Source organism: Acanthamoeba castellanii (assembly GCF_000313135.1).
Source record: "Acanthamoeba castellanii str. Neff unplaced genomic scaffold scf7180000084763, whole genome shotgun sequence".
Lineage (NCBI taxonomy): Eukaryota > Discosea > Longamoebia > Acanthamoebidae > Acanthamoeba > Acanthamoeba castellanii.
Genome location: NW_004457323.1, coordinates 154,493 through 172,577, shown reverse-complemented (window position 1 = coordinate 172,577; position 18,085 = coordinate 154,493). Strand labels below are relative to the sequence as shown.

The 18,085-nt window shown below is 58.7% G+C and overlaps 8 protein-coding genes and 1 pseudogene across 8 annotated transcripts in view; 5 read left to right on the top strand and 4 right to left on the bottom strand.

The window, feature by feature from the left end:
• Window positions 1-722: 722 nt before the first annotated feature.
• On the top strand, window positions 723-1,663 carry ACA1_239570 (clathrin assembly protein AP19, small subunit; the record flags this gene model as incomplete). Its single annotated transcript, XM_004335305.1, has 6 exons — window positions 723-776; window positions 919-1,025; window positions 1,100-1,163; window positions 1,248-1,328; window positions 1,399-1,446; window positions 1,574-1,663. The coding sequence occupies 6 exons, from the start codon at window positions 723-725 to the stop codon at window positions 1,661-1,663; spliced, it is 444 nt and encodes a 147-aa protein (XP_004335353.1).
• Window positions 1,664-1,920: 257 nt separating this feature from the next.
• ACA1_239560 (uncharacterized protein) lies at window positions 1,921-4,780 on the top strand (the record flags this gene model as incomplete). Its single annotated transcript, XM_004335304.1, has 11 exons — window positions 1,921-2,128; window positions 2,242-2,465; window positions 2,568-2,873; window positions 2,972-3,112; window positions 3,273-3,353; window positions 3,452-3,557; window positions 3,637-3,764; window positions 3,846-4,022; window positions 4,125-4,247; window positions 4,415-4,540; window positions 4,646-4,780. The coding sequence occupies 11 exons, from the start codon at window positions 1,921-1,923 to the stop codon at window positions 4,778-4,780; spliced, it is 1,755 nt and encodes a 584-aa protein (XP_004335352.1).
• A 1,000-nt stretch (window positions 4,781-5,780) lies between these two features.
• Window positions 5,781-6,972, top strand: ACA1_239550 (cytidine and deoxycytidylate deaminase zincbinding region subfamily protein; the record flags this gene model as incomplete). Its single annotated transcript, XM_004335303.1, has 3 exons — window positions 5,781-6,486; window positions 6,588-6,749; window positions 6,860-6,972. 3 exons carry the CDS (start codon window positions 5,781-5,783, stop codon window positions 6,970-6,972), a joined length of 981 nt encoding a protein of 326 aa, XP_004335351.1.
• Window positions 6,973-7,159: 187 nt separating this feature from the next.
• On the bottom strand, window positions 7,160-8,107 carry ACA1_239540 (uncharacterized protein; the record flags this gene model as incomplete). Its single annotated transcript, XM_004335302.1, has 4 exons — window positions 7,160-7,558; window positions 7,598-7,690; window positions 7,733-7,791; window positions 7,984-8,107. The coding sequence occupies 4 exons, from the start codon at window positions 8,105-8,107 to the stop codon at window positions 7,160-7,162; spliced, it is 675 nt and encodes a 224-aa protein (XP_004335350.1).
• Window positions 8,108-8,702: 595 nt separating this feature from the next.
• On the bottom strand, window positions 8,703-10,574 carry ACA1_239530 (annotated as a pseudogene).
• A 1,011-nt stretch (window positions 10,575-11,585) lies between these two features.
• ACA1_239520 (TBC domain containing protein) lies at window positions 11,586-15,100 on the top strand (the record flags this gene model as incomplete). Its single annotated transcript, XM_004335301.1, has 11 exons — window positions 11,586-12,194; window positions 12,313-12,432; window positions 12,569-12,672; window positions 12,777-12,977; window positions 13,074-13,292; window positions 13,387-13,529; window positions 13,633-13,859; window positions 13,896-14,192; window positions 14,268-14,641; window positions 14,757-14,850; window positions 14,909-15,100. The coding sequence occupies 11 exons, from the start codon at window positions 11,586-11,588 to the stop codon at window positions 15,098-15,100; spliced, it is 2,580 nt and encodes an 859-aa protein (XP_004335349.1).
• A 797-nt stretch (window positions 15,101-15,897) lies between these two features.
• On the bottom strand, window positions 15,898-16,707 carry ACA1_239510 (ribonuclease p protein subunit p14, putative; the record flags this gene model as incomplete). The annotated part of the gene is made up of 5 exons (XM_004335300.1): window positions 15,898-16,014; window positions 16,109-16,178; window positions 16,278-16,356; window positions 16,444-16,547; window positions 16,628-16,707. 5 exons carry the CDS (start codon window positions 16,705-16,707, stop codon window positions 15,898-15,900), a joined length of 450 nt encoding a protein of 149 aa, XP_004335348.1.
• A 236-nt stretch (window positions 16,708-16,943) lies between these two features.
• ACA1_239500 (copper chaperone, putative) lies at window positions 16,944-17,159 on the top strand (the record flags this gene model as incomplete). The annotated part of the gene is made up of 1 exon (XM_004335299.1): window positions 16,944-17,159. The coding sequence occupies one exon, from the start codon at window positions 16,944-16,946 to the stop codon at window positions 17,157-17,159; it is 216 nt and encodes a 71-aa protein (XP_004335347.1).
• Window positions 17,160-17,947: 788 nt separating this feature from the next.
• The window catches only part of ACA1_239390 (uncharacterized protein), a gene marked incomplete at both ends in the record, with an annotated part of 674 nt that continues 536 nt past the window's right edge, over window positions 17,948-18,085 (bottom strand). Inside the window, one exon of the mRNA XM_004335298.1 lies at window positions 17,948-17,953. Coding sequence (XP_004335346.1) covers window positions 17,948-17,953 — 6 coding nt within the window. The remainder of the gene's footprint in view (window positions 17,954-18,085) is intronic.

Here is an 18,085-nt window from a genome sequence, read left to right as displayed (position 1 = left end):
GTTCATGTGGTGACAAGCGAGGACGTTGTAGGTCAGCACAACACACGTCCCATAGCGCGTGGGTGGTGCGCAGAACCTTTTGATGGCGTGGTTGGGCGCAACGCAGACCATCACCAAGTGTGGTGGTCGCTTCGCTGGGCTCTGCTTCATCTCGGCTCTGATTTCGTCCAGCTAATGTGCCGGCAAGTTGAGATGTGTACGAGGCGCTACACGATTTCAAGGATGGGGCGGCAAGGTCGTACGATTTCGTCAGCGAGCTTCCTGCCATCAATGATGCGTGCAACGTCTGACACGCTGGAGGCTGTCGTGTAGCGCCTCGTCCGCAAGGTCGCTGCATTCCATGCCGAAAATGTAGCCGGATTCGGCCCTACGTGAATTGATGAAGTGCACGCCAGCGCTCTATGCACTGACCACTGCTGCCGGCGCTGCAACAGCAATCTGGCCTGGGCGCCAGGCGCAGATGTGCATGCGGCACTCCTCTTCATCTTGTGGCCTCTTTTTTCTCTTTGTTTTTCTCTTTTTAAAAAAGAGCTCGTGCTTTTTCTCTCGGCGCGTTCAGATCATTCATCAGATCCAGCTTCCATCTTGCAGATCACGCGACTCTCTTGCAAGGCAACAAACATCTCGGGAAGCTATGACGGTAGGATTGCTTTTTGATTGCATTGATGATTGTGGGCAGAACTCAGCTGACTTCGCATTCGCAGTTGCATTGGGTGATCGTGATGAACGCGCAGGGCAAGACCCGCCTCGACAAATGGTTCACGCCTCACGGTTCCGTACGCTCCCCGCACAACTGTTATTTCGTAATTCGTTAGCCTCATTGTATTTATTCTTGTGATTTGTTTTTGTCTTATTTAAATGTTGTTTTATGCATTTTTTATATATTTATTCATTCTTATGTTTCCTACCATTTTGCAGAAGGAGAGGCGAAGGGTGAAGCGAGAGATGGAGACGACCATCTTGCGTCGTGGCCGCAACACCAGTAACTTCATTCAGTGGAAGGAATTCACCGTCATCTACAGGAGGTAACACATGCGGGTGTGTGCCACGAACGTCATGCATCACATTCTCACCTCACTTCCCTTGCTACCTCACACAGATACGCCAGCTTGTTCTTCGTGTTCTGCGTTGACACCGCCGACAACGAACTCATTGTTCTCGAGGTGTGTGTTGTGTTGTGTGTTGTGTTGTGTGTGTGGTATGTTTTTACATTCGCTGAAGGTCGAGTGTGGTGTCGCCCCGGGCAGGCCATTCATTTGCTCGTGAGGGCGATGGACAAGTACTTCGGCAATGTGTGCGAGCTCGATCTCATCTTCAATTTCGATAAGGTATACAAGACCTCTTCTCTCCTTCCTTCGTGAACGACTTCTGATGTGCAAATGCATTTGTCCTGTGCAGGCATACCAGATCCTGGATGAAGTGCTCATGGCCGGAGAACTGCAAGAGGTAGACACGCACACACGCACACACGCACACACGCACACACGCACACACGCACACACGCACACACGCACACACGCACACACGCACACACGCCATGTACTTATCTTTGCGTGGTGTGGTGTGGCGCCAGACCTCATTGAACAAGATCACGCACATCGTGCACGAGCAGGACCTGCTGGAGAATCCCCAAATGAACAACTCGGAATTCTCCATCTTCTGATGCGCCTCCACCATACTCCTGGCGTCAGACTACGCACTTGACCTGGAGCTCCACGCTCGTGCCTCCTTTTGTTCGAAACAACATTTTTTGTTCGAAACAACGGCCTTTTCGTTGATGTGTAACGTCTCTCTGGAATGTGGGTTTGCATTCCAGGCGAAACGACGCTTTTCAGTTCGGCGGCTTCAACGAACGAAGAGAGCCACACAACGAAACCAACAAACAAACAAAGAACACCGGAAGAGATAAGATATAAAAAGATGGAGAAGCCGGACAAAGACATGCTGGTGGGCGAAGAGGAGTTGGCAGGGGCGGACACCGGTACGTCGGCGTCGGTCAACGAGCCGGGCGCGGAACAGCTCCACAAGCAGACCGTGGCCCTCGCCTCGTGTCGAGTCCAGGGTGTGACCGTCTACAACGACCGCGCCGAAGTCACCCGCCTCGTCGCCCTCACCGACCTCGAAGCAGGTGCCCCTCTTTTATTATCTTATTTTTTATTTTTTTAATTTATAGTTCTCTTATTTTATTTTATTTATTTTTCTACGTTTTTGATTGTTTTTTGTTTTGATTGATTGGTGCAGGAACGACGGAGGTGCGGGTGGTGGGGCTGTCGTCGAAGGTGGACCGCAACTCGGTGCGGGTGTCGGGGGGCAAGGGCGAGGCCGTGATCCTCGAGGTCTCCTACAACACCAAGTGGGAGCCCAAGACCAAGGACGACGGCTCCGAGCGCAGCACCCTCCAGCGCGAGCTCGACCAGCTCGCCGAGCAGATCGCGCGCCAAGAGGAGGGCCTCGCCCGCATCGCCGTACAGCTCACGACACACGGCACACACGGCACACACGGCACACACGACACGCACCGCACGCACGACACGACACTCACGTCGATGATTGGTGGTTGTGTGCAGAAAGAGAGCGAGTGGATGGGCAAGTGGGCGAGCGGGCTGGCGGAGCCGCGGAAGACGGAGGCCGGCGGCAGCGCGTCGGGCGACCTGTGCCCGCCGCAGGCGCTCGACCAGGCGACGGCCTTCCTGAGCTTCTACCAGTCGAGCCTGGCCAGCGTCGACGAGCGGCGGGCGGCGGTCAACGCCACCCTCCGCGAGCTGCGGGAGCAGCACACGCGCGTATCGCGCACCCTGGGCTCCCTCACCACCGGCAACGTCGAGGAGGTCCACGAAGTCACCGTCCTCCTCAGCAGCGAAGGCCTCGGCGAAGTACGCACACGCCACCGCACACACTGGTGTCGACATAAACTAATGTTGTGTCGTGTGTCGTGCGTCGTGTGCGGTGTGTGTCGTGAAAATGTGGAAAGGTGGACCTGTCGTTGGCTTATGTGGTGATGGACGCGTCGTGGCACGCGGCGTACGACGTAAGGGTGACGAGCAACGACTCGCGGCTCAACCTCACCTACTACGGCATCATCACCAACAACTCCCTTGACCACTGGCAAGACGTGCGCCACCTCCACGCCACCGGCCACCCTCTCGATTTCTCCTTCACTCACCCTCGTGTGTCGTGTGTCGTGTGTCGTGTGTCGTGTGTCGTGTGTCGTGTGTCGTGTGTCGTGTGTCGTGTGTCGTGTGTCGTGCGTCGTGCGTCGTGCGGTGAGATAGGCCCCGCTGGCGCTCTCGACTGCGCAGCCGTCGGTGGGAGGCGCGCCGCCGGACCTGCCGACCAAGTTTGTGGGCTTCCAGGTACCTCACCACCCCCAAATGTGGACCAACGCCGCACAAGCTCATCATACTATCGCACACGACACACACGACACACACGACACACGCACCAACAGCAGCCGCAGTACCACGCTCGTTCGACGCACAGGAGTGCGCCCTGGATGAACGCGATGGTCAAGCAGGCCGAGGTCGAGCGATACGACTTCCAGTCCTTGGCGCTCGATGGTCCGCCTCGTCCCCCGACCTTCAGAGTTCTTTCCGCGTTCCTCCACGACTTCTCATGTGTGCGGCGTGTGCGGTGTAGATCACGAAATCTCGTCGTCGGCGTCGCAGGTGGGTGTGATGACGAGCTCGGTCAAGGAGAGCAGCATCTGCACCAGCTTCGAGATCCCTCGCCGCTCGACCATCATGTCCGACAGCAAGCCCCACAAGGTACTTTACCACCGCACGATGCCGCACACACCGCACGACACGCACACACGGCTAACAACACGACACGAACACGGCGAGCAGGTGACGATCAAGATCATTCAGCTGAAGGCCAAGTTCACGTACGTGCTGCTCCCGAAGCTCTCAACGCACGCCTACCTGAAGGCGAGCATCCTCAACGACTCGGACAAGTACGCCTTCCTCGCCGGCGACATGAACGTCTTCATGGACGGCAACTTCGTCGCCAAGTCCTCCATTCAAGTACCTCCCGCCTCACCTGGCCAGGCCTCCATCGCAGCAACTAACTCACCGTGTGTCGTGTGTGTCGTGCGTGTCGTGTGTGTCGTGTGTTGTGTTGTGTAGGCGGTGTCGCCTTCGGAGTCGTTTGCGATCTTCTTGGGCGCGGATGATGCGATCAAGGTGACCTACCCGCCGGGCGTCTTCTTCAACGACAAGCAGGGCCTCATCCGCCGCTCCAACCTCAAGGTACCTTACATACGCCCCATCCCTCCCCCCTTGCGCGCCTGTGTTGTGTTTGTAGCGCGCGGCGCGTCGAGTCGCACACGACCTTCCCCTGACCTGTCGTGTGTCGTGTGTGTCGTGTGTCGTGCGTGTCGTGTGTCGTGTGTCGTGTGTGTCTGCACTGTGCGCAGACGGTGAAGCACAGGATCACGATCAAGAACACGAAGGCGACGGACGTGCACGTGTCCGTGTTCGATCAGCTGCCCAAGTCCAACGACGGCCAGATCAAAGTCCGCCTGCTCAAGCCCACCATCACCGTACGTTGACCCCCCCCCTTCCCCACTCTTTCTGCTCATCACCCTTTCTTCTGGTTTCCTTTCTTTCTTTTTCGTCTTTGTTGGGTTGGTTGACGGCACGCGCAGGAGGCGGACAAGAGCGTGACGCTGACGCCGTCCAACAACGTCAAGTGGAAGGTGGACATTAAGGCCGGCAAGCAGGTCCAGCTCCGCTTTAAGTACCAGCTCGAGTGGCCCCTGGGCCAGGAGATCAACCTCTGACGACTCCTGCCGTTGGCGCTCGAGTTGTAATCTTGCGTGCGCCACTTTCGGACTTGGCGAAAACAAAAACACCAACCAATAGGCTGTACCTCCCCTGACCAAGTGAGCTGGCCCTAGTGCGACCCCACGCGCCCTGCACTTGGTGATGCCATGCCCGAGCTGCTCACGCACACCTCGTCTGCTGTCCCGTACACGTTCGAGGTTGTAGTGGCCGTGAGTGGAGAATCTCCGTCCGCGCTGTCCCTTACCCCTCGAACATCTTTGCCGAGCCAAAGTGATAGCTAGATCTGACTGGGTCCAGCAAGCATGTAACCAAAAAAATGTTATTGGTTAACAAAAGGGAGGTAGCCGACCGTGGGGCTCGAACCCACGACCACAAGATTAAGAGTCTTGCGCTCTACCGACTGAGCTAGGACGGCTTCGCGGTCTGTTCTACTGCCATCGAGAAAAAATGGTGTTTTTAGTAAAATGCTGAGCCACACACAAACATTGCCTCATACGACATGTCCTCGTAGATCTTTCTGGTGAAGCCGTCCTAGCTCAGTCGGTAGAGTCAACCAGAATGTTATTTCTTTCACTCGCAACCGCCCGCAAGCTTGGGACAGGCCGCCAACAAAAATTTCATCTCTTTTACTCGCACCAGGCCAAAAAGGAAGGGGGCGCCCGGGTTTGAACCGGGGACCTGACGATCTGCAGTCGCCTGCTCTACCACTGAGCTACGCCCCCTTACACTTCTGTTTCACCACACTTTGTTTCTCTCCCAACAAAGGACGTTTTATCATTTCGATTTATTTAATTTGTACCGTGGTTGGCATGATGTGGAAAGTCTGAAGATTGTTCTATCTATCAGTTTGTTGGACAATTGAGTTGACAGTCCCTGTGTTGTGTGAACTTGTAAAACTGAGGCTTCATGGCGATTGCTTTGGGATCAATCTGTCGACTTGTCGACTGATAAACCACGAAGCCAAAGAGAAACGCCCCAGAGAAAAGTAGTCCCCCCATGTCGCACCGCCAGGACCAGAGCAACGCAGTCACCGCTACGCCGTGTTGTGCCTGTGAGAACACAACTGCCCAGAAACAAGATGGCGTTGTGATTGATCCGAAGCTGGCGGCGCTGCTGCCCGAGAATATTTTCTTCATTGAGTCCAAGCGAGTAGCGGCGATCATGCAGGAGATGGGGTACGAATCGCACCTCGACCTGCTGCACGAGATACTCAAATTGGCTGCTCGACGCGCGCGACCGCCCATCTCGAGCTTCTACGTCGGTACCGTCGGCCTCAGCCAAGCCGGCCACATCTACTGTGGCGGCAACATCGAATTTGATGGCTTAAGCCTCAACGACTCGATCCACGGCGAGCAGTGCCTCATTGCGCGCCTGGTCAACGCCGACGAGAAGGGTATGGTCTGCTTCAGCGTCAACGCGCCGCCGTGCGGCCACTGCCGCCAGTTCATCAACGAGCTCGACGTCGGGGAGCTCAAGATCGCCATTACCGGCAAGGGTACCTTCTCGCTCGATCAGCTCCTGCCCTTCAGCTTCGGCCCCAACGATCTGGGCAACGCTATACGGCTCCTTCAGCACCCCTCCTACGCCATCACCACCCTGCAGCAGCTGCCCCACGCCGACCCTGCGCCCGAGGCCCGGCTGGTCGAGGTCGCCGTCAAGGCCGCCAGCCGCGCCTACTCGCCCTACACCGAGTGCCCCTCGGGTACAGCCACGCGCTTCACTTTTTCGTCGCCTATTTCCATCGCCGATAATTTTCTTAATTAACTCGAGTTCTGCGTGTGTTGTGTCGCGGCCACCTGCCAGGTGTGGCGCTTCGCTTGAAGGACGGAAGCACGTACCGGGGGTCCTACATCGAAAACGCGGCCTACAACCCGTCCCTGCCCCCGCTCCAGTCGGCCCTCACGGGTCTGGTGGGCGACGAGAGGCAGTGGACCGAAATCGAAGCCTGCGTGCTCGTCGAGCGGAGTACTGCTCCCCCACCCAGCACACGCACCACCGCACACACACCGAGCAGTGATCCTGCCTGTTCGCGTGCGGTGACGTGTTCTCACCGATCACGTGCCTGTTGTGCGCAGAGGGAGCGCTCATATCGCAGGAGGGCATCACGCGGAGACTTCTCGCCTCCATCGCGCCTCAGGCCAGCTTCCACGTGTACAACATCGACAAGTGCGTGAAGGAGACCAGCTGAGCCTGCAATTCATTTTTGGTACCCTTTCCCCCTCGACCTTGAGCTTAGCTTTTTGTAGAACCTCTTGAGCAAGACTGACTGGAGTCTCAACAACAACAACAACAGTGTGCCCTCTGCTACTGGGCGCGGAGGCTTCTTCTTCAATACATTTTGTTTTAATAATAGGTATGAGGCATCAACCAACCACTCAATTCTTAAAGAAGCGGGCCACCTGGGCCTGCACCGAGGCGTCGCCCGTCGGGTCGACCCGCACGCCGGCGGCGACGGCCTTCGACGCGACGCCGGACTGGTAGCGCAGGTGCGGCTTCTCGGCGTCGACCACGGTCTTGATCACCTCCGCCACCTCCTCGGCCGTCTGCGCGAGCTGCGTGTTGGTGCTGGCCGTCGCCATGCCCGCCACGAACCGGTCCCACAGGGCCTTCACCCCCGGATCGGCGAAGTCGACGTGGCTCTGCGCGTTGGCGAAGAACGGCGTACGGATCGCGCCCGGCTCCACCAGCGACACCTTGACGTTGAGGTGCGCGTTGGAGATGGCGAGCGACTCGGTGTAGCCCTCGACGGCCCACTTGGACGCGCAGTAGTACTCCTGGAAGGGGAAGCCGACGAGGCCGCCCACGCTCGACACGTTGATGATCTGACCGCCGGCCTGGCGCCGGAAGTGGGGCAGCGCGGCCTTGACGGTGCGCGCGATGCCCCACAGGTTGGTGTCGAACATGCTCTGGGCAGATGCGAGGGGCGTGTCGTCGGCCGACCCGGCCACGGAGAAGCCGGCGTTGTTGATGAGCACGTCCAACTTGCCCTGCTCCTCGACCACCTTGGCTGCAAGAGAGGGTGGTGATGAGTATACTCATATTACAAGATGAAAATACTCCATGAAGTAATGTTGTTATTCTTTGAACAAACATAGTTATGGTAGGCCTTGGGCACTACCATATCCCCACCCCCTTTCTATAAAGCGACGTAGGCCTATATATAGATATATCTATCTGGGGACAAGGCATGGCGTGGTACCGACTGCTGAGGCGACGGACTCGTCCTTGGTCACGTCCAGCTGAGTGAAGTGAAGGTTCTCGGGGAGGGCACCAGCTTCAGCGGCGGCCTTCTGCAGTTCGTCCTTCTTGGCCAGGTTGCGCATGGAGGCGTACACGACGTGCCCGCTCCTGGCCAACAAGGTGGCAGTGGCGAGTCCCACACCAGTGCTGCAGCCCGTAATAAGAATCACCTTCGACGCCATGTTGTTGGTTTTTTTTGTGTTGTTGCCTTTCGCGACGCTGCGGTTTTTGTTGAAGCCAGGTGAAGACCATTGGTGCAAAAACCTCATTGGCCAGTGCAAGTTGGCTGAGGAGTGGTCAAAAGTGATTTACCATAAATGTGATTTGCGTTATCTTACCATAAAAGCGCAACGCTGCGGTTTGGTGTTGCAGCCAGGCAGAAGACCATTGGTGCAAGAACCATATTGGGCCAGTGCAAGGTGGCTGCGGAGTGGTCAAAATTGATTCACCATAAAGATCGTGGGTGACTTTTCGATCAACGCTTCTGTTGTGTTCTTCTTGGTTTGTCTCTTGGTGGAAAACCAGTCGCAATGGTGCCGGTTTCTGTGTTGTGTTTGTATGTTACATGGTACAATATGTGCTGAGGGTTGAGGGTGGTGATGTGGGGGGGAAGAGGTGCAGACTTAGAGGTATGTGTGCGTGGGTGCGTGTGTTGTGTTGTGTTGTGTGTGCTAAGCCTCAGGAGAGGAGGTCCTGCTCCAGCTGCGTCGCGAACTGCATCACCTCCTCGAGGAAATCGCTGTCGATGTCCGCATCGGCGTCCGTGGTCGGCTGTGCCTGCGCCGGCGAGGCCGTCGTCATCGTCGAAGTCAAAGTCGAAGCAGTCCCGCAAGTCCTCAGGGCCTCCCTGGCGTATTCGACCAGAGGGCGGTTGTGAGGTTGTCCCGCCACCCTGTGCGGATCGGCCGTGGCTGGGCCGCGCAAGAGCGAGTCGTGCAGGTGGTGGTGGTGCTGTGGTTGGTGGGTGGGCGAGAAGGGCGACGAGGGGGTGGAGCAGGGCGTGGACGAGGCGTCGAAGGAGATGCTCATCGGCGAGTCGAGGTAGGTCAGCAGGCTGTCGATGTGACCCCCGCCGGTCTCGCCCTCCATGTGCGACGCCACGTCCTCCTGCAGCTGGTGTCCGCCATACATCAGGTTGCGCTGGTGGGCCGCCAGGTGGTCGCTCGCTTCGGCCCTCGCTCTCTTGGCCTCCGCGTGCAAGAGTGGTAGGGGCGCTGCATTCCATGCATAGTTGGCCGTCATCAGCCACTCCAAAGCCACATGCGAGCAACGAAAGAAGGAAAGAAAGCTGTATTACCATAGGTTACGGTGCTCTTTCGCTTCGTGGTAGGACTCCCGCCAGTTGCAGTGGAACCATCTGCTTTGGACATAGATCACATGTCAATGTTTCGTTGTCAACGACTAACAGAGGAATGCATGGAATGAGCACCTTCTTGTGGGTCGGCGATGGAGGGGGTGAGGTAGGCGGTCATTTGCGACAGGAAGGGGGTGAGCGAGGGCGGCAGGACGACCGCGGCCTCGCGCGTCTTGCTTCGCCGCCGGTGCTGGTTCAGCGCCTCCAGCGCGCTGAGCGTGGTACTCGGGTTGGAGGCTGACAGGTAGAGCGGCTGCGGCAGGCCGAAGAGCTGGGCCAGGGTCTTGGTCGTGCTCACCATGCCCCCCGCCACGGCCGAAGCGCAGCTCGCCCCCTCGACCTGGGCCTGGGGGGACTGGTCGTCGTGTAGAGCCTGGGCCTGGGTGTGGGCCTGGGCGTAGGGCTGCTGGCCCCTGTACGACTCTAGGAGCTGCTTGAGGGTGCTGCCGTCGGCCTCGCCTCGGCCTTGGCCTTGGTCGGGTCGGCTCCACGTAGAGGAGCCGTGGTGGTGGTGGTGGGTCTGGCGCTGAGGCGGGTCGGGGTGCTGCTGATGCTGCTGTTGAAGATGAGAATGGCGTTGCTGGTGTAGAGGCTGCTGCTGCTGGGCCGCTGCTGCAACCCCCATGTCGCATTCGCCGTTGTTGAGCTCCTCGGCGCGAAGCAGCTCGAGGAGGAAGTCACAATCAAACGCCAAAGCGTCCTGGTCGCCTTCGCCAGCCAGCCCCAGGTAGTCGATCGGGTAGCCACCGCTCAGGTCCCCCTCCTGAGCTGTTGCCGGAGCTGCTGGAGCAGGCACGTCGACCGCCGGGGCCGAGGAGGGAGGCGGCTGAGACTGCGAGTAGTGGTCGGTGGTGGTGCATTCTTCCTCTTCTTCTTCGTCAGAGGAGTCACCATCGTTCACCTCCTGGTCGTCGGCCCCCACGTCGTAGCCCCCACCCTCATCCCAATCTTTGTCTTGGGCGCTGCGAGTAGAGGTCGCAGCTCGTACTTCGCTACTCCCGCTCTCGCTTCCTCGCTCGAGCCAAGGGGAGTCGCTCGCGGCCCCTACGTACATGGTCGTCGTCGCCGCTGCAGAGGTTGGGGGTCTTGCCAGGGCCGCACCCTTCCCTTTTGTCGTGGTCTTCGGCATCGTCCTCGAACTCTTCCACGTCCTCCTCCTCGTCCGAATCGCTTCTGCTCTGGTGGGACCACACCATCTTGTCGTCTTCGATGTCGTACGCCAAATCGATCACTTCACCTTCTTCTCCCCGTTCATCTTCCTCCTCTACATCACTCCCGCCCCCTCCATTATAGCGGTCTTCCTCTTCCTCTTCACCAGAGAATTTATCATCGCCTTCCTCCTCCTCTTCACCATCTTCACCATCTTCAACCCGATCAGCTTCGGCCTCTTTCTCGATTTTGACAGCCCAGTACGGTTGGGATGTAGTCGCGGTGGTCGCGGTCGAGGTCCAGCCGTTGGTCGCGGGGGCTGTCGAGGAGAGGCGAGCGGTAGTCTTGTGGGGCGACGAGCAGCCCCAAGACGAGGATGATGGTGACGGTGATGGAGAAGAAGAAGACTGGGGCGCTGGCGGCTTTCCCCTCTGTGGGAAGGGTGTGTCTCGTCGAGGGCGGGTGAAGAAGTGATGGGGCTGTGGATGGGCAACCGAGTAGTGAAGCTGGTGGTAGCCGTGGCCCGAGGCGCTGGAGGCGGCCATCTCTATATGAGCGTCGACGGCCACCTGCTCTGCTCTGGAACTCAAATCTCTGGGCGCCTTCAGCCTCTTCTCTTGTGGCGAGTTCCTCTCTGGCCGCTTCTGTCTGTGTATGTTTTGGTTGAGAGGCTCTGGTGAACTGAAGCGGCAAATGAAACACGCTTCAGATGCCTCCCTCAACATAAGGCAGCTTTCTCTTGTTTAGGTCTTATCCATAAAAGGTCAATATATTTCCAGGGATCGCTGCTTGCCAGGCAACAGCTGCATTCCAGTCAACATTCCTAACATTCCCAAACAATTCTTGGCGCCAATCGGCCTTTGGCGGTTTTCGTAACGGCCACCGTTGTGCAACCCCAACAACACCACACACAAACGCAAGTGTTTCGTGTACTCCACGCACAGCCTCACCATCGTCATCATCTTTACACACACACAACCATCCTTGGAGGATTTGTTGTAGTGTGTGATTTTTTGTAAAACTTGCGCATTTTTTTATTTTTATATTCGCCACACAAGATGTCGGCTCGATCGCTCCATCTCAAACGCCGCCGGCTCGATTTCGAAGACGAGACCGCAAAGGAGGATGAACTACAGATCAGCACGCGCCGTATAGTGAAAAAGAAGCGAAGGAGGGTTGGCGGACGAAAGGCGTCCTCATCCACCTCGCCCTCGCCGGCTTCATCTTCATCCTCGGGCTCGTCTCCATCTACCAACTGCGTCGGCGATGACGTCAACAAGAGGAAGACCCCATTCGAAGCCAATTATTACAATTCCGAGTTTGCCGCAGTCCTCCTTCAAGAAGACGATGATGAAGATATTAATATTGTCGACGAGCGCGAGCATCATCAAGACGATCACCAAATCGACCGTCACGTAGAGACCGAGCACGATGACGAACGAGATGAAGAGGAAGATGGTGAGAAAGAGGAACAGCAAGAAGAAGAAGACGAAGACGACGACGAACAAGAGCGGGAGCTGACCGGGGAGCACGACGACTTCCGTTCGCTCTACGCCGAGGCCGACCAGCGCAAGCTGGCCCAGCAGGCCCGCGAGGCCGCCGAGGAGGCCAAATGGCGCCAGGTCGTCGCCACCGACAGCTCCACCGCCGTACACTCCAAGACCAAGGTTCGCGCGTGTGTGCGTGTGCGGTGGTGTCGTGTCGTGTTTCGCGTGTCGTGTCGTGTCGTGTGCTGAAAAAATGCGTGTGTCGTATGTCGTGTGTGTCGTGTCGTGACACACGCAGTTGCGAGGGATGGTAATGGGCGGCGTGCCAACCAAGTACCGCGCGTCGCTGTGGCGTGCCCTGTGCTACGCCCACCCGTGGGCCGCCCAGCAGCGCACCAACGAACCCGCCCTCTACGCGGTACCACCACACACTCCCTCCCCACGCACCCAACGTCCGCGTTTTCGCTCATGTGTGCGCGTGCGGTGGTCGGTCGTGCGTGTGCGGTGATGCGTGTGCGTGTGCGGTGGTGCGTGTTGTGTGTGTCGTGTGTCAGAGGCTGCTGTTGAACAAGGACGAGAGCAAGGCGGTGGAACAGATCAGGCTCGACCTCGATCGCACCCTCGTCGACAACGCCATCTTCACCGCCATTCCCGACAAGTACGCTCACCGCACGACATGATACGACCAACGACACAACACGACCCACACAGCGCCTTAACACGCGTGTGCTGTGTGTGCGGTGTGTGCGGTGTGTGCGGCAGGTGCGACCACCTGTTCGACGTGCTGAAGGCCTACTCGTGCTTGAACACGTCGCTGGGGTACTGCCAGGGCATGGCCCCGGTGGTGGGCGGCCTCATGGCGGTCCTCTTCAACGACGACCTGCTCGCCGCCGAGGACGACCGCACGTCGACCCTCAACGAGCTCGCCTTCTGGCTCCTCGCCATCATCCTCGACGGCCACGGGTATGCGCGCGCGTATGCGGCGTGCGTGTGTCGTCATTACCCAACCGCACACGCTAACCGCACGCGCCCGCCGCACACGCGCACCGCACGATGTAGGATGTCGAGGTACTACGAGCCGGGGATGGAGGGGCTGATCAAGGACGCGGCCCTGTTCCACGAGGTGCTGGCGCTGCACCTGCCCGAGCTGGCGGCCCACCTCGACCGGCACCGGCTCGACGTGCTCATGTACATGACGCCCTGGTTCCTCTCCCTCTACACCCAGCTGCCCAACTGGGAGCTCGTCCTCGCCATCTACGACATGGTCTTTGTCGAGGGGTAATCTACTCCCCTCCCGCCCCCTCCCGCCCCCGCCTGGTGGCAGCTCGAGGCCTCGAGGCTGGGACTGACCGATGGGCGGCCGGCTCTGCAGGACGTCGGCTCTGTTCCGCTTCGCGCTGGCCATACTGGAGGGCTGCGCCGAGGAGCTGCTGAGCCGCCAGGGCATCGAACGCATCCTGCCCTACCTCCTCAACGTGCCCGTCGACAAGCTCCGCACCGCCCCCGTCATGCAACGTATGCGCTCGCCCCCCCCCCTTCCACCACACCGTGTGTGCGGTCGTGCGCGTGCGGTGTGCGTGTGCGGTTTTGCTGACGTGTCACGTGGCACGTCTTGCAGGTGCGGCGGCGTTGGACATCGACGACCTGCTGGAGCAGGCCCACGCCAAGGTGGCCGCCGCCGCCGCGGCTCCCCCTCCGCCCACTCGCCGCGCAACGCTCGGCGGCGTCCCGTCCACGCCCCAGCGCATGGCCCCCTCCACTCCGCTCCGCACCACCGCCGCCGCCGCCGGCGACGCGCCCTCGTCGTCCCTGTTCCAGCGCATGTTCTCGGCCTTCCCGACGCCCGTTCGCTCCAAGATCTCCCTCTCCTCCCCCTTCCAGCCCCGCAACAACGCCTCCACAGCGTCGTCGACTTCTTCATCGGCGATCCCCTTTCTCGCCTCGCCCTTCACCGCGCCCACCAAGCGACGCATGACCACCACCGCCATCGCCGGGGCCGAGGCCGCCGTGGCCGCCGCCGCCACGACGCCGGCGCGACACCACCAGAAGCCGGCCCAGCCGGCTGGGTTTCGGCCCACGACGCCGTTCCCCGCCTCGGCCAAGCTCCGACCCGCCGCGCCCCACCTGATGCCGCCCCACCAGTTCCACCGCCAACACCACCACCGCTCGGCTTCGGAGGTAAAAGCTTCAGCGCTGGCGACGACGACGACGTCGGAGCTAAAATCATCGCAGGCCGTCGCGCGCGGCGTGCAGACACCGATGCCGGCGGCCATGCATGGCCAGCGGCCGCGCCACCGGCAGCCGCCCGCGCGCCAGGCCTCGTCGCCGCTCCGCCGGTCGACCGCCCTCGGCTCGCCGTCGTCGCCCCTCGCCGCCTCGTCGTCGTCGCCGTCGCGGGCGGCCAAGCGACGCATCAGCGCCGCCGTGTCGTCGTCGCCGTCTTCGTCGTCCTCGCCGTCGCGGCGGTCGCCGGCGACGAAAGGCGGTCGGTCGGCGTTGCGGTCGCTGATCTCGTCGTCGGCGTCGGGCGCGTTCACGAGCCCCGCGGCGTCGCCGCTGAGTCCGGTCAAGGACACCCCGAGCCGTCGGCCCAAGAAGATCCGCCCCAAGCGCATGTCCGTCAAGAGGTACGCGACCGCACACGACGATCGCACACGCACACGCCACACGATACATACATGACCGCACACAATCGCACACGCGCGAAAGGGCACACGAGGGCTAATGATGATGACGTCACAGGAAATTCGATGACGAGGACAAGGAGAACAGTCCCAACATCAAGTCGGGCGACGCCAGCGACCTGAAGTCGTTCATCACTCCGACCAAGCTGCGGGTACGCACACGACACACGACACAACACAACACGACACACGACACTCACGCACGTGCAGTTGGTGACGAACAACACGACGCCGTCGAAGCGAGCGCGCGTGGAGGGCGCATCGCCGGCGGCCTCGTCGTACTACTTCTCTCCCTCGCGCTCGCCCGTTATCGCCGAGGGCGCCATCGAGCTTAAGTCCCTGCACACCGCCAAGGGTCCCGCAGCCAGCAACAAGAAGCGGCTCCTCTTCGTCGAGGAGTAGTTCGCGCTGTACACTTCACACATCACCGTAGCTGGTACTACAATCATTTTATTTTAGAAATCTTTGGCCAACACTGCGTCTGCCCCCCCCCCCAACACCTCAGGACCCAACACCGCGGCTTCCAAGATCTGACTGTAAAAGAGGACTGCGGCCATCCATCACGTGCCCGGCAACTGTTACTTGGCTGTGAACAAAAAGAGAGATAGCCGACCGTGGGGCTCGAACCCACGACCACAAGATTAAGAGTCTTGCGCTCTACCGACTGAGCTAGGACGGCTTCGCGTTTCATTCCCCTTCTGGCTTAGAGTTGCAAGATACACTGCATTGAAGGAGATGCGCTCTACCGACTGAGCTAGGACGGCTTGGTGTATGTTCTACTGCCCAGTTGTTGTTTGGATCGTGAAATGCCCATAAGAATCTAAAAGAGATCGAAACGTGACAGGTCGAGAGGCGAGAGCGAAGCAAAAAGGATGAGAGGGGTGTGTGCCTGCAAATGCCAAAAGGATACGGGCACGGTGGATTCCCGGGTGGTCGCCCACCCCAGTACTAACACCGCCTGGCGCCACAACTTCGCTGTTCGGATGGGAAGCGGTGCTTTATGCGCAGTATGGCCGTATCCAACACGGTCCCGCTCGGGGCCATATCCGACATCCCTTACCCTCCATCTCCCTGCACCCAGCAACAGTGCAAGCAAGTACCTGCGGGGTGCTGACCAAGCTGAGGTTGGCGACATCACGCCAGGTCATTGCGTGAGCTCATGGTTTGTGTTTAGTTTGTGTTTGTTACGTTTGTTTTGTTTAGGTACTGGCTTCGTCGGTGGTGGCCTGGCGCAGACCCAGCTCAACTGCAAAATCGTCGAAGAACTCCCGCGAGGTGGCCCCCAGCGAGGGAAGGAATGGCGTTGCGCGCTCCACCTACAGGACCACGCCAGCCTACCATTAAATGCATGCACCGCACACGCAACACACACGACACACACAACGCACACGACGCACAGTGTGCACGCACTTCGTATCGGCAAGAGTCGCCATTAGCTCGAGACGTGAGGGTGAGCGCTCCCCACAGGGCAGTCAGATCACTGTCAGCCAAGCCAAGGGTGAGACTGAGAGCCGAGTGTGTCGTGTGTGTGTCGTGTGTGTGTGTCGTGTGGCTGTGGCTATCATCAGTCGGCCTGTACCTGGCGGGCACGCGGACGATGCCGGTGTTGGTGCGGTGGTTGTATGTGACGAAGACCAACCGGTCGCACAGGCCAGCACCTGCGTGCGTGCGTGTGCGGTATGAGCGGCGTGAGCGGCGTGTAGAGGAATGAGACTGCGCTGCGTGTAGCCTGTAGCGGGTGGTACCGGCGAGGCCGTGGCCGAAGAAGCTGGTGACGGCTTGGAGCAGGGCCGCGCGGAATGGCTCTTCGTGGAGGCCTGTCCGCCGCTCCTCACGCTGCTGCACCACCCTGTAGCAACATCGATCATGTTCAATAAAGTAAAATCCAAAAACGAATAATTGTCAACAAAGTTGTGCCTCTAGAATTACAGTCGTATGCGCAAGTAGCAGAAGTCCGGATGGATGTTGGCCTTGACCGCCTCGGGAATGGCCGAAGATTCGATCTCCATCTTGGCGATTCAATTTGTATTTTCTTTCTCTTTTACTCTGCGGCAGAAAAGCTGTCCTAAAATCGGAGTATGCGTGGTATGCGACGTATTTACCTGGAAATGCTTGTCCCTTGCGGCGACAAGAGAACAGAAGCGGGAGATTACGAAATTGTCGTGACGCCATCTTGCATTGATCGATTTCTTCCGGCCTTCGCATCGCCACACAGTCCCCATCGCGGAAACACTCAAACAAAATCATGAGCTCTGCTACCGCTACTTCCTCCACATCTGCCGCTCCTGCCGCTGCTGCTGCGCCGACGACGAATGCCGCCGGCAAGCGCATCTGCTGCGTGTGCAAGGACACGAAGAAGGTGAGGGACGAGTGCATCTTCCAGTTCGGCGAGGAGAAGTGCCAGGAACCCATCGAGCTCCACAAGGTTTGCCTGCGAAGTGAGGGATTCGACATTCAGTAAAATGGTTTTATCTATTCATTCTGTCCTGTACATTCTTGAGGCCACTCTCGCTCTGAAGGGATTTGGCCGCTCCATCTCGATCTCATCACATCAGATCTCAAATGGTTGTGTAAATTAATTGGTTGGTTTCCCGCCAGTTTCTTTTGTGCACAGCGTTCAAGTTGAAAAGAGACGTGGATGGGCGCACCGCTCATCTACGAGGTGTTGGAGACTCCTGCCACTGCGTCCATCGTCTTCGTATGCTGCCTCTCTTGGCTCTGGATCAACTGGCGCGGAATCGGTACAGCGGATGAAACTCTCACAATCGTGTCATCATTTCTGATTTAGCCCCGCCCCCAGATATGAGGACATAGGTCTATCGTACGAGAAGGTGGTGGAGCAGGGCCACTACTGGCGAGCCGTAACCGCTTCCCTGAGTACTGCTCAAAACGCAACCTTCGTCATCACCTTTGCTCAAGCATCCATCTTACTCACTACCGCTCCCACCTGCACAGGCCATGTCAACCTTCTCCACTTGGCCTTCAACATGTCTTCCCTGTGGACCTGCCGCTTAGTCGAGGTCACCCACGGTACTACTCTCAAACATTGTATGCTTTGCCTTGTACGAAAGGCCAATGACTATGATGATGATGGATGACTTCTTCTTTACCGCGCATGGCAGGGCCGATCTTCTACTTCAAGTTCTCTTTCCTCCTTCTCGTTCTCTCGGTCGTGGTGATTCTCCTACTCTACCACGTCCTCATCACACGCTTCCACAAGGAGCACTACCGACACTCGCTCGCCGTTGGCTATTCCTGGTACCCAACTGTAACGCCCACTGATGTGTGTGTGTCGTTAGTTGTTGGTCGTGTCGTTGGTCGTGTTGTGTTGCTGATGGTATTGCTCGCTTGGTGGCGCACCAGCGTGGTGTTTGGGTGGATGACTGT